The sequence below is a fragment of the Trichoderma atroviride genome, chromosome 3, assembly GCF_020647795.1.
Source record: "Trichoderma atroviride chromosome 3, complete sequence".
Taxonomy (NCBI): Eukaryota; Fungi; Ascomycota; class Sordariomycetes; order Hypocreales; family Hypocreaceae; genus Trichoderma; species Trichoderma atroviride.
Genome location: NC_089402.1, coordinates 5,220,143 through 5,232,655, shown reverse-complemented (window position 1 = coordinate 5,232,655; position 12,513 = coordinate 5,220,143). Strand labels below are relative to the sequence as shown.

Genomic DNA, 12,513 nt, shown 5'->3' with positions numbered 1-12,513 from the left:
TCACTAGATGACCTTAGTCATGCGGGAGTAATCCTCAAAAAGATAGTATCCTAACACTGCTACCTCATTATTGGGCTAAATTGAACCACTACAGTATTTGGGCCAATGCCAGTAAGCACCATTCATAACGCCTGTCTCAGCTGTGGCTTTTTCGACATCTCGGACCAAGCTCAAGATCCCCATGACTCAAGATCGCATAACGCCTCGTGCCTCGGATTCGGAAAAGTGTTTGACAATCGCGAGATCTGGTTGCACCAATAACAAGTCACAAGCCGCAAAGCTGCAGAAATGCAACCCCCGCTATTTGGCTACTAACAAGTCTCGAATCTGCGAGATGCGAAGCAACGCACTGTTTGGCATATGACGTTAGCGAGACGATGGCGCCGCCCAACGCCCGCCCTACTCGACGTTTAAGCTTCAAGGGATATGTTGGCGTTACGACGAAGGTTTTTGTACCGTTGGATATTTAAATGAAAGCAGTCTCCTGTTGATCAGTTTTTTTTTACGTGTCCCTATCTATACACCACCTTAAGATCATACCAGTCGACAGCATCTAGAGATATTCAACAAGATGGATTTCCAACATTTCGCCCCGCGGATTGACAAAATCCCCAAACGTTCACGGAAGGATACCGTCAAAATCATGTATTGGAACGTTAGTTGTTTTCCTATTCTATACTACAACCATCAGTGGCACTGGTGCAACTGTCATCAGCGATGAACAAGCATCAAACTTCAAACACTAACACCGCCTTTTCCGCAGATGATCCGCGATTGCTTCACCATTTCAACGTGGCTCGCGATCGGAGCCGTTATCCAGGGCCTCTTGGTTGTCTTTGTTCGACCAACGTATGCGGTTGCTCCGGCAGCGCTCATTTTGTTATATAAGCTATCGCGGACTATCCTCCAGAGCTTCGGTCTTCTCCATAACCCTTATATGGACGATGTCATCATGGGCAAATTCTCGGCGCAGCATGGAGACGCGGCTGGCAACGCGCCGACCGAGGGAGCACAAAACCAGATTGCGGTTATTAAACTGGCCTCAAGGTCAAATCAGTGCGTTATCCCGTCTGTGCGCTTTGTATGGAATATGACTGCTGACATGGCATCATTGTAGCCCCATGGGTATCTTTGGGCCTGGATATAAACAAATCGGAGATTTCTTCAGTGCAATGATCGAAAACCTTACCGAGGACGAGGATAGTGGGTGTAAGTCTTCCACACTTTAACAGCAGCATAACTTTGTTCTGATGCTGAAGCAATACCTAGTTCTTGGATCGTCGTCCTACCTGTGTAATGGCGAGCGGCTCACGGTAAGCAGTCTTCTAACCAAATTTTGGAAAATCTTTGACTGACACATAGTCCCAAGGCCAACAGCATTGCCACATGCTGCTACTTCCGAACCGTAGAGGATGTCCATCGCTTTGCTCATTCACCTCTGCACCGCGAAGCTTGGGACTGGTGGAATAACATCACCGCAAGTCATCCTCATCTCAGTATCATGCACGAAATGTACAATGCGCCGGCAAAGGGCTGGGAGAACATTTACGTCAACAACCATCGCACTGGTATTGGTACGTATCAAAGTTTGCAGACGACTATTGCGTTTGAACTAACAGCTGTGGCAGCAAACATCTACAAGCCTGTGATCATCAATGGAAAAGAATACCAGCCTATCACCAACGCTGCTCGTGGGCCATTGGCCACGCAAAAGGGACGATTAAGACAGCCTAAGCTGTCAGCTGGGAAAGGGGATCTCGAAAAGCAGGAGTCCGCCAATGTTGAATATTGAGGATTCCGTCTTCATACTCCTCCGCAGTTGAACTCGACGCGCTTTTGCAACTTAGGCCTCCAAATAAGTTATACTTCGAGGCCGTTTTACAGCTTTTCATCAGTGTTAAGAAGAGTCGTCAAACATGGTTTTACGCATGGAGATGAGAAAATGTAACTATTATAGGTCTATTATATACTTGAAACATGAAATAATTATTTACATTAGCATCAGTCGTTCATTTTATGTAAAAGCATCAAATAACCTGGCCCAAATACCATTAACCTAGCAAGAAGCCTGGTTGCCCTCGTAAATGTTGCCCGTATTGCAAGTGCTAGGAGGGACGAACAAGGGAGTGGCTATTCACGTTAGCTTCAAAGCCGTGTAGAGTGTTGTAAAAGATGAATACGTACTGTCGACCTCGAGATCAGTTGCAGGCTGTCTGACAATAGAGTATTGGCCTCCAGAGGTGAGGTTGTCCTCGCAGTCAATTTGAGCATCGCCGCCACCCGAAGAGTTGGAGCCGGTCCAGATATCAATGTGAGCCTGGCCGTTGTTCCAGTCCGACTCTGTCATTTATGAATCAGCAAGAATCTTCAAGTTGCAGATCATTACATCTTACCGCATTGAGTGCAGTCATCTTCGTGGCGACCGTACTTCTTCAAAAGAGGAATGTAGACAGTCTCGCAAACGCTGAGCTCGCTCTCAGCAGTAGCGATAGTAATGGGGTCGTCGTAAGTTCCGCTACCTATTATAGCCCATTTTGTTAGACAACTTTATAAGTCTTATAAGTTAAATCAGAACAGAGCTGCTACTGACCACCAGCGACGTAGTTACGGCCGCCACAGTCGTAGGCGGTGCCGGGCCCAGGAGGAGAGTTGTCAGGCCAGCCATAGAAAGTCACCTCGACATTGTTGAAGGTGCTGCATGCAGAGGCGAGGCCGACGAAGGCGGCGCCCGCAGTAGCAAGAGTAGCGACAGACTTCATGATGTTTAGAGGGATTGGATGTATATCAACTATGAAACTAGATGTAGGCTACTGATGGACTGAACAAACGAATATGCTCGAACCTTGACATCTTTTATATCTTTTCCTATTCTCAACAATGTCTACTCTTTTCCATCGCTACCCCTGGCTGATCGGGCTTCTCCATAATCGCCGTGTTATAGATATAAACACACTAACCCAAACAAAGTAAGTCGTTGCTCCATCTCCAAGCATCGCGAAGATCATTCCCACGACAAGGAGGTCAATAGCCTTGTTCAACTCTAATCACGTAAATTGTGGATCAACAAAGCTGCCAACACGACTCTCGGATTCGCAGCCGAAAACAATAGTCCTGAAATTTCGATTTCCCCCTTACTATCCTACAAGAAAAAATACGAGACTGAGCCAAAACTGGAAAGGTCGTTTTCAGAGTTACTCTAAACAGCAAATCCTTTCCAATCCTATAGAGAGGGACAATGCTTTGAGTCGAGCCAGTGCCCGGCGTTGCCATGTACGATATGCCGACATTGCCGTGTTGCCAGGCTCACCGACGTGACATCGGGCTCTCGCGCCGGGCCTTGTTTATGCTGATCGAAACATCGTATAGCTCAAGTAAGATGCAGCTTACGAGCAGCCTATGCAGCTTCTCTTAACATTCTAGGGTTCGAATTCGTAAATTCGTTTCCCATCATTTTTACTCGAAACAGAGAATTGAATGCATTTACAGGTTCCAACATAGTTATGCTAGACCCGTAAGCTCGGGTGGGAAATGGCTGAATGGCCTATAGATCTGCTGTAACTGCTGGTACATGTAACTAACATCGCCATTTCGCTCAATCCTAACATAGGTACTCTTCGACCAGGTTTCAAAAGGCGCGTAAAAGTCAACCCTTCTTACGCGGCCCCTATACAAAGGATTAAAGCAGCATTCACAATTGCAAATTCCTTGATGAGTATAGACTTTGGTTAGTTCTCACTATTTTCACGGCTGACTTGCCGCTCGATGCGATGCAAACCTTATCTCGCGTGATTTCACTCTTATAAGCTCCTGATTGTGAATCGTGGCATTCATATTTTTGGGAGATAGAATAAGAGGAGCTTTTCATTATTTTTACTTTTCACCTCTTTTTCATTATAGAAAGAAGTGTAAAGTGAGTTATTGGATGGTTGGATGAAAATACCACTGAGTGAGTATTGAAGACATATCGGAGAGTAGGCCGAGTGATGCGGCCTAGGCTAGGTTGCAATACTATTCTGAAGATGAATGCATACATAAAAATTTATCTATTGAGAAGAGCAATTTATAGATATTATATAATGTAGCCTATTTAATCCTTTCTGGAAGAGAGAGTCTTCGCCTTTTCTTTCTCATAGCCACGCAACATGACTCACATTTGACAAATCACATTTACGCCACAGCACTTATAATCCGAGGTCTTTGTTGTCTTGTTACTCTATTAAACACAAATTAATTATTATACGGCACTATAACATGGCAGTTTCGAGCACCATAAGATGAACACCGTTGATGCTCATTGGATAGCTTAAGATGGTCGCTACCGCATGAGTGCGCAGGCTCCCTCTTTATGTAAGCATTCTCATAAAACCGAGGAATCTTACGAATGGTGTTAATAACAATGAAATTGATATTCTTGCTGGCGTTTGAATCAGAGCCGTCATTCTGTTCCGAGGTAGAACGTCAGACGTAATGGTGGCGGCGTTCATGCGGGCGCGTCATCCACATCATAAACTTATCACACTGTAGCCTTTCAGGAAATGCTCAGAATTTCTAGCAAGTACCTATGTAAGCCATTCAAAATTCATTTCCATCAGCATTAAGTCCAATACAGACTTCAGCCTGTAATAACTTATAAGTCTGGCCTTACCTCATCAAAGACAATGTACGGCAACACGTAGATGGCTTGCTTGCCTACTGCTACATAAATAGCAGGCTAAGTTCCTCCAAATCGATATAAATCATCACAACTATACGTTCTCAACATCTTTTAATTAAAGCTGAATCTCATCAAACTCAAGATGAAGGTCCCCCGAGGCAATGGCACCCAAGGCGAGGGCACAGGCACACCTCTGCCAAAGGAGACGCTTGACATCCTCAACGCCGTTGACTTTAGTGGTAAAACAATCTTGGTTACTGGAACGACTCATGGCCTTGGAGAAGCCATCAGCAAGCACGTTCTCATCCGCAAGGTTGACAGATTAATCATGGGCGTCCGAAATGTGCCCAGAGGCGAACAAGTCAAGAGGCAGCTCCTCAGTGACCCGGCCGTGGTGGCTGCAAAACCCAATGCCAAAATTGACGTATTCGAGCTTGAAATGGAAGATTACAAGAGCGTGCAGGCATTTGCTGCACGAGTATACGAGACGACGCCTGCTTTGGACGTCGCCATAATGAACGCAGGCGTTGGAGGTGCCGAATATCGTCGCGCAAAGTCGACTAACCATGAGAAAATACTACAGATTAACCTCTTGTCAACTGCGTACTTGGCAATAAAATTGGTACCTTTACTCGAGAAAGCAGCAGCCTCAAATAACGGACCAGGTCGCCTTGTCCTAGTCGGCAGCTACAGACAGTTTGAGAGTGAGATTGCCGAAAAGAAGCTCACGCGCAAAATAATTGAATACCTTGACGAAAAGGAGAAATTCGACCCCATTCGGAGATATAATGATGTCAAACTTCTTCTCGGTTTAGTTACCAAAGAGCTAGCCAGCCGCCTCGACAAGAGTAAAGTCGTTGTCGTTGAGCCTACTCCGACATGGACTTGGAGCAACTTTGGATCCAGTTATCCTGATGGCCCAGGAAAAGATTGGGCCTTTCAGGTATTGAAAGAGAGAGGTCTGTCATCAGAAGACGCTGCGTTGCATTATCTCGTTGCTATCGACGGCGACGATGACGTTCATGGCCAATTTCTCGATGATAATACGATTGCTCCGTAAGTGGTCTGCGGCCGTTGTATCCATTCCTCGCCCTTAATCTTATTTTATCTTTATTTTTTTCTGATAATTATTTACAGCCGCCACCCCTATACTTCGACCTCGGAAGGGGAGATTCTGCAAAGAGAGCTGTGGAAAGATTTGGTGGAAGAGTTTAGAAAGTTTGATGCCTCAATTTCTACAGTCTCTGTCGTCAATCAGTAATATAGCTACTAGATAGAAGCTGCTCGGACCCATGAAAATGATGCTCTCAGCCATCTAGTAATTACGGCAATGACAAATGCTGGCATCAAACAAATCAGGTAGCGGGCTTGCTGTATATAGACGATGCAGTCATAACACGTCATAGTTGAAGTCTATTGCTACAATAAAGAACGAGACCATGGACTGTCTAGGCAAGTTAAAGTGGATCAGTTTACAGGTCAGATGAGCCTTCGCCAGACTTGGTAATATGAGATTTGGTCCAGATCCAAGCTCAAGGGCCATATCAATGACGCTGTCCTAGTACAATCTCGAAGGATGGTCAAATTCTTTCTTCTTTCTAAAACCACTTGTAAATGGGCGGAAATGTGTTTTGGGGATTACGAGACGCCTCCATGAATCATTTGTACATATATTCCGGCCATGCTGCAACGGCGCTTAACAAACGAATTATGCGGTGCTTACGTGATTCGACTTCCGAGAATAGTCTTGAACTCTTCCATCTTACGCCTTTCGCCATTCTCAAGTACGCAGTATGGATCCTGACGCTGGTTTTCATCTCGCTGCGTTTTTGGTTTAGAAAATACACGAGATTGCTAGGGACTGGAATTTCCTCGCGATTCAAGTCTATCGGGATGGAAAGGTCGGGCCTCGCGCCAAATGCATGCGCCTCTTGCAAGGTGAGAAAGCGGCGATGCGACAAGAAACTCCCCAGTTGTCTTGAGTGTGCAAAGTAAGCAAAAGTTGAAAATCCAAAGGATGAACCAACAAGAAGCGAAAATAAAAAGAAGAAAACATTCTTCTCTACCAAAGTGACGCTAATGCAAGGCACAGGAAACAAAGGCGCTGCGACTACGATTACGTCAAAAGGGGTTCAATGTTGGCCTCTTCTGAGCAGTCAGATTCACTTCAAGAAGACAATGTCTCATCTCAACCTATAACTTCTACAACTAACCAATATGCGCTTCCTTCTTCCAATTTATCAGCTCTGTTTTTTCTTGATCCGCCCGTCTTTCGCAATCACAACATCGACATTCCCAAGGCGTTTGCCAGGTTGCCCAGCTCCATCACAGGACAGCTTGGTAACAGTCAGCAACAGGAAGAAATCGGCAACCGGTTCTTTAACACGATTCATGCATGGCTACCCATGGTATCCCGGAAAAGATTCTATGAAGATCTACGAATCCATTCTGAAAACCTCAGCGCCTCTGCCGACTTGGCTTTTTTACTCTTGGGCATGAAGCTGATGACATGGCAACCGCTTTCAGAAGATGATGTCTCTCCAGTGAAGCAGACAGCTCGAACTGCGACGTACATTGAGACGAAAAGGTTTGGCTTCGAGCTCGAGGCATCCGGCATGTTCTCTCTCCGAGTGCTCCAAGGGCTACTTCTCGTGGCGTTTTATGAAGTTGGACATGCAATCTATCCCGCCGCGTTCATGTCTATAGCAGCGTGTGTGCGATATGCACATGCATTAGGCATACATCCAGGGGGGGCTGCAGAGACTAAAGCTACCGCTGACGTGGGTAGAAGAGGAAGAACGGAAGAGGGTCTGGTGGGCAGCGTTTCTGCTGGATCGGTATGTACAGCCATTCGATGCATTGACTCATAGCAGTCTGACTTGGATTAGATTTGTTAGCTTGAGCTGTCCAGGGTGTCCAGCTACTGTTGATGAGCCAGAACCAGAAGATGCTCTACCGACGGATGATGAGCTTTGGGACGAGGGCGTATGTACATGTATCTGCTGTGCGGGTGGTATTTCTTGGGGTTACTAACATATTTCTCTCAGGTCAAGAAAGTGCCCCGTTCGCCGCTGTTGAAGAATCCCGTCAACATAGACTTTGGGAGATTTGCAGTGCTAATACAGGCTTTTGCTCTCATGTCCAAGGTGCAACGACTCACGTCCTCTTCACGAAACATTCCACCACATCTGTTAAAGGAAGAGGCGCAACGGCTAGAGCGGGCCATTAAAGCTCTCTATTATTTCGGACGAATAGAGCGTAAACCGGAAACTGGGCTACCCAGTTCTGAATTTCACTCCGTATCTCAGATGTGAGTACATATACTCGGCGATTTTTGATGGTTCAGCAATCATGACAACTAATCACGTTAATAAAGCTCCTTGATAGCAATATATACCTGCTCAACCATTCCGATTGAGATGCCAGACAAGTTCATTGAATCGCTTGCCGATGCTCTAAACGCTCCCGACTATGAGGATCTTGTCACAGCTGCTCAGCGCGGACAGGATGAGATTTCTCCGTTTCTAATACAGTTGATATACCAAGCCTCTGTAATTCTCTTGAAAATCGAAAATCACCAAGATGAAAACTGGAGCGACCCAAAAGTAGAGAAGCTCAAGAGCGCCTTATTATGGTTAGACAAGAGGTGGAAGCTGGCAGGTAAGCCGATAAATCGAGTCAGATCGTCAACAAGAGAAAAACTAAAAATTGAATAGGAGTGTTTTATCAAGCGTTAGAAGCTCAGCAAATCGCATTGTCAAGAGGTTTACAGTTGGCTTAATTAATAATGATAATACCATCGCGGCTTTATGCCCAACGCCCTTTATTGCCCACTCACATCCTTCATGAACTGAGCCCTATCGTATGAGCAGTATTATTCTGACGTCACGTACCACGTAGCGTCCTTACAACTCGCTGGAGATAACCAGGCATAAAAATCGGCACAACTGGGCGAATAAAAAGGGCTCTTATAGCCGTCTAGTGCGTTTAGCACGAGCTGTGGCGGCGCGTCTCTTCTAAGATTCAGCACTAAAGCCGTAACTGCAGCTGACCGCGGTCAGAAAAAGGGCCTGTTTGTCAGCTTGTCTCTTAACCTCGCTTGCTTCTCACCATCAGTAATCTTCAATCATCGCCAAAACCTCAACTCATACCCAGTATATAATCTCATACTTGGCGCTTAAATACGACAGTCTCTTGAATCTACTTATGCGCCAGCCGTAACCTCGCCCGTCGCCATGTCGAATCGAGGCGAGAGCGTCATCCTCCCTAGCAATGCCGTCTTCCTAGTTCACAAGGTTGGCGGAACCAAAGCCGGTCGAGGATCTCAATGGGAAACTCGCACAAAGTCGATGCGCGTCGCTCCGGACCTGGCGCCTCGTATATCCGTGACAGTCGACAGAAACAATGAGTCGAAATCAAACGCCAACAGCATCGATGGGGATGCTCTGGAGTTTGTCGCCTACACACCTGGAAAACGACAACAGTTAACAAAGCGGTCAAAAGAGGTCAAACGCGGTCGGCGTACCAAACGCTCTGTTACACCACCAAAAGATCGCTCTCTGGTATCTGTTAAAAAGGAACCGAGGTTGTCTCGCAACCCAAGTCCTATGCCGCCGGAACTTCCCGTTGCCCTGGTAGGACATGCTCTTCTTTACATCAATTATTGTATGTTGTTATGTCTACTCTCGTCAGGAACCTCTTAATTTTTCAGAACGGCATAACTCACTGTATTTCAAGACTTTCATTCAATTGCCGCTGACTCATATACCCTACCATGTCTTCTTTTCAACCCCGCCAAAAGAGACTGGTTTCCCAAAATGATGGAAGACGAAGCTTGGCGGTGTATCATTTTGTCTCTCTCGGCCAACGCGCTGGCTTCGCTGACAGGCTCCCCCTCCAATTACGTCGACTCTCACTCTCTTCTTGATGAGGCGCTGCGGCAACTCAAGAGCCGGGTCGCGTCTGGCTCTCTTCCCACGGATCAGACGCTGGGTGCAATATCATGTTTGGCCATGTGGAGCGTAAGTTACTGGGGCTTGCTTTTACTTTTCGTTTACTCTGTTATGCAACTATTATACCATTAACTTATACTAACTCGATGAAGAATGACCAAGGTAATCATGATAAAGCTTGGATTCATGCCCAAGGTCTTGCAGAACTCGTCAAAGTGCGAGGCGGCTTTGCCAATATCGATAATAGGATGAGATCTAAAGTATATCGGTAAGGACTCTACATCTGCTATTAACATACATGGCTGTGGCTCATATTATCTTTAAGCGGCGTTTTTGATATTGCAGTAGACGTTGATAAGCCACCACTACTAGATGAAGGCCTCCGAGACTCTCCAAGCAGAGAAATTATTTCAGAAGACAGTTTAGACTCAGAATCCGAGCTAGCTTCAACCGAGTGCCGAGTCCCGCCGCGACTATCAAGCATCTTCCACGATATCACACAGCTTAACACCGTTGTTGACGATGCCATGACTCGCAACATCAAGCTGGATACGGATAACCTCTATGAGTCTGTCTTTGGGCTTTACAATCGCCTTCTCAGTTGCCAATCGGACAAGATGAGCGACTGCGACAACAGCCTCCGCATCTCTCTGATCTTATATATCAAGTCTCTTACATCAGTTGGGCGTTTCAACGCAACTTCGATGAACTTGGTTCGCAAGCTACAAGCTTCTATCCAAGGCTGCTTGCACTCTCCATCGCCTCTAACGCGATGGAAGCTATTTATCGGTAGTATCGCTGCTTCAGATGGGACTACTGAACAGCAGTGGTTCTTACAGCATTCAGCTATGGCCATGGGTGAGAGCGACATGGCCAGCCCAGACAGCTGGATGACGTTCCAGGAAGAGCTGAGCAGTATCTTGTGGGTTAAACCAGTCCTTGAAGCTGCTGGATATAATCTGTGGTTGCAGATAACGGGAGCCAACTCTACGTGATGATGAGTCAAATCCAATTATCAACACAGGCTTTGCAGTCTATAAGAAGCAATACGCCTACTATCCACAAATGAAACGACATCGATTCCTCTGAATCTAGGGTCAAGAGAGCAAGATCGAATTCCTCGCAAACACCGCCTCCACTGATGATCCGCAGACATTACTCTCACACCAAACATCCTACCTAAGCACGACCAAAATCAACGCTATGGGAAACACAAATTAACACCCTTATTTATTACTTAAAAGAAATTTTTTCTAAATAAAACAAGCGTGTTAATATCCACCCCACTTACAACAAGGGATGCTACATGCGGGATATCACCACGATCGACTAAACTTCCAACATCACCGCATTCAAAGTTTCTGAATAATAAATATGCAAACTAGCGGCGACCGCGTGAAGATATTCTTTGATTAAAAAGACTGGCGATGAAAAAGCTACAAATCTCAGAGTCAAGGTGAAAGGACAATATGACAGCCGCTAGATACATAGCGATGGCGACGAGGGGAAAAGTTGGCAGACTCCAAATTGATTCGCGCAAGCCTAGCTTGCGCAGCCTCTTATGTGGCAACATTCAATATTTAGGCAGGTATTGAAGCAAAAAGGGAAGGAATCAAATAGATTGACGCATAAATAATTGATCATAAAATCACAATTTACCACGGCTATAATTTGAGAGGCATCTCCTACAGCCCAATCATCCAAAATTCTTCTCCAAATGGACAGAATGCCTATTCGCCAACGTTCCAGCGCTGTCTTTCTGACGGTCGATTACTTGCCCATAAATAGCCTCAATTTTCTATCTCGAGACAGAGATCTTGCAGCTAACAAAGAATTATGTTTCCACCACCAAGTTACTTGATTATTTGCGAGAATATCTGCCCGGAGTGACTGCCCCTCCATATCCGATGATTGATAATAGGGAAAGGTTATCCAGCATCCTAGTTCTACTGTCTAACATTATAGATATATCATATGCTGCAACTGATGCTACTGATGCTACTGATGCTATTGGTGCTATTGATGCTCTATATATACATACACACATGATTTTACATGTAGATCAGCTATGTTATAACTGGGATGTTGGATGATAGAACGAAAGTTCCAGACTAACCTTTCCTTTATATATTTCAGGTGTAATTCTCAGGCTCAATTACAAGAAAAAAAAATATACGGCAACAAAAGCTGTCCTTAAGGATGAACAGCCTCTCAACGGGAGTTCATCACCACCCTACCCCCCTTAGCATTTTTCATGCCGGTTATTCCTCCACCTAATTCGTCCGCGATATTTCGAGCGCATGGCCATTAAAGCCGCGAGTATAAAAATAGCCCCAAGGCTTAGCAGACCGGCCATGACTGCTATTAGCCAGGGTTGGGACGTAGATTCGGTGTACGCCTTCGAGACCTTTGCCAAAGTCAACGCTCCTTCAGAGCCAATCGATTTATTTGCCACCATGATGCCCATTGTGGCTCTCTGGTTTACCAGTCTCGCCTATGTAGTCCTTATTATGTTCTTGGTCTCGATTCAGCTGTCTGAGATACGCACAGAGCGAATCCCTTCAAATCTGCGACGAGGACTTACGAGAAGACTGGAAATTAAATTATCTTGGATCGAAAAAGAATGAAATTGGAGAGACAGATCTGATACAAGCAGATACAAGCGATGACAAGCGATGACAAGATGGAACCCAAGCGATAAATGTGCGACGATAAATTGGGTTTTGATACCGGGTGAACGGGCTGTTGTGTTGAAAAGAGTCGTGTAGCCAGGTAAGTTTGGATCAACAGTGAAATTTTCAGGCGATGGAAGGGCGGAATTCTCTGACGATTGAAGGTTGGAATATTCAGTGGATGGAGGGTTGGAACTCTCAGGCGATGCAAGGTCAGGGAGAAACAGAGGAAAAC

General features: G+C 45.6%; 6 protein-coding genes across 7 annotated transcripts; 5 read left to right on the top strand and 1 right to left on the bottom strand.

The window, feature by feature from the left end:
• Positions 1 to 516: 516 nt before the first annotated feature.
• On the top strand, positions 517 to 1,999 carry TrAtP1_007055 (uncharacterized protein). 2 transcript variants are annotated; one of them, XM_066113373.1, is made up of 6 exons: positions 517 to 655; positions 764 to 1,056; positions 1,118 to 1,209; positions 1,270 to 1,313; positions 1,370 to 1,574; positions 1,629 to 1,999. In XM_066113373.1, exons 1-6 carry the CDS (start codon positions 572 to 574, stop codon positions 1,790 to 1,792), a joined length of 882 nt encoding a protein of 293 aa, XP_065969459.1. In that variant the 5' UTR covers positions 517 to 571; the 3' UTR covers positions 1,793 to 1,999. The 2 variants fall into 2 exon arrangements, with proteins under 2 accessions (XP_065969459.1, XP_065969460.1); XM_066113374.1 differs by having other exon boundaries at positions 517 to 1,056.
• Positions 2,000 to 2,056: 57 nt separating this feature from the next.
• TrAtP1_007054 (uncharacterized protein) lies at positions 2,057 to 2,759 on the bottom strand (the record flags this gene model as incomplete). Its single annotated transcript, XM_014082160.1, has 4 exons — positions 2,057 to 2,130; positions 2,185 to 2,340; positions 2,394 to 2,519; positions 2,591 to 2,759. The coding sequence occupies 4 exons, from the start codon at positions 2,757 to 2,759 to the stop codon at positions 2,057 to 2,059; spliced, it is 525 nt and encodes a 174-aa protein (XP_013937635.1).
• Positions 2,760 to 4,686: 1,927 nt separating this feature from the next.
• On the top strand, positions 4,687 to 5,915 carry TrAtP1_007053 (uncharacterized protein; the record flags this gene model as incomplete). The annotated part of the gene is made up of 2 exons (XM_014082161.2): positions 4,687 to 5,710; positions 5,792 to 5,915. The coding sequence occupies exons 1-2, from the start codon at positions 4,797 to 4,799 to the stop codon at positions 5,913 to 5,915; spliced, it is 1,038 nt and encodes a 345-aa protein (XP_013937636.2). The 5' UTR covers positions 4,687 to 4,796.
• A 353-nt stretch (positions 5,916 to 6,268) lies between these two features.
• Positions 6,269 to 8,435, top strand: TrAtP1_007052 (uncharacterized protein; the record flags this gene model as incomplete). Its single annotated transcript, XM_066113372.1, has 5 exons — positions 6,269 to 6,645; positions 6,747 to 7,491; positions 7,702 to 7,964; positions 8,031 to 8,314; positions 8,371 to 8,435. 5 exons carry the CDS (start codon positions 6,269 to 6,271, stop codon positions 8,433 to 8,435), a joined length of 1,734 nt encoding a protein of 577 aa, XP_065969458.1.
• A 228-nt stretch (positions 8,436 to 8,663) lies between these two features.
• On the top strand, positions 8,664 to 11,308 carry TrAtP1_007051 (uncharacterized protein). The gene is made up of 4 exons (XM_014082163.2): positions 8,664 to 9,319; positions 9,392 to 9,675; positions 9,759 to 9,874; positions 9,932 to 11,308. The coding sequence occupies exons 1-4, from the start codon at positions 8,890 to 8,892 to the stop codon at positions 10,599 to 10,601; spliced, it is 1,500 nt and encodes a 499-aa protein (XP_013937638.1). The 5' UTR covers positions 8,664 to 8,889; the 3' UTR covers positions 10,602 to 11,308.
• A 598-nt stretch (positions 11,309 to 11,906) lies between these two features.
• Positions 11,907 to 12,233, top strand: TrAtP1_007050 (uncharacterized protein; the record flags this gene model as incomplete). The annotated part of the gene is made up of 1 exon (XM_066113371.1): positions 11,907 to 12,233. One exon carries the CDS (start codon positions 11,907 to 11,909, stop codon positions 12,231 to 12,233), a length of 327 nt encoding a protein of 108 aa, XP_065969457.1.
• Between the last annotated feature and the right edge of the window lie 280 nt (positions 12,234 to 12,513).

Excerpts from the sequence above, each read along its gene's own strand:
- TrAtP1_007055 (XM_066113373.1), top strand. The coding sequence starts at position 572 with ATGGATTTCCAACATTTCGCCCCGCGGATTGACAAAATCCCCAAACGT. Across the intron at positions 1,210-1,269 it reads CGAGGACGAGGATAGTGGGT|TTCTTGGATCGTCGTCCTAC; the intron begins GTAAGTCTTCCA and ends AGCAATACCTAG. Across the intron at positions 1,314-1,369 it reads GTAATGGCGAGCGGCTCACG|GCCAACAGCATTGCCACATG; the intron begins GTAAGCAGTCTT and ends CATAGTCCCAAG.
- TrAtP1_007051 (XM_014082163.2), top strand. The coding sequence starts at position 8,890 with ATGTCGAATCGAGGCGAGAGCGTCATCCTCCCTAGCAATGCCGTCTTC. Across the intron at positions 9,320-9,391 it reads TCTTCTTTACATCAATTATT|ACTTTCATTCAATTGCCGCT; the intron begins GTATGTTGTTAT and ends CTGTATTTCAAG. Across the intron at positions 9,875-9,931 it reads ATGAGATCTAAAGTATATCG|CGGCGTTTTTGATATTGCAG; the intron begins GTAAGGACTCTA and ends ATTATCTTTAAG.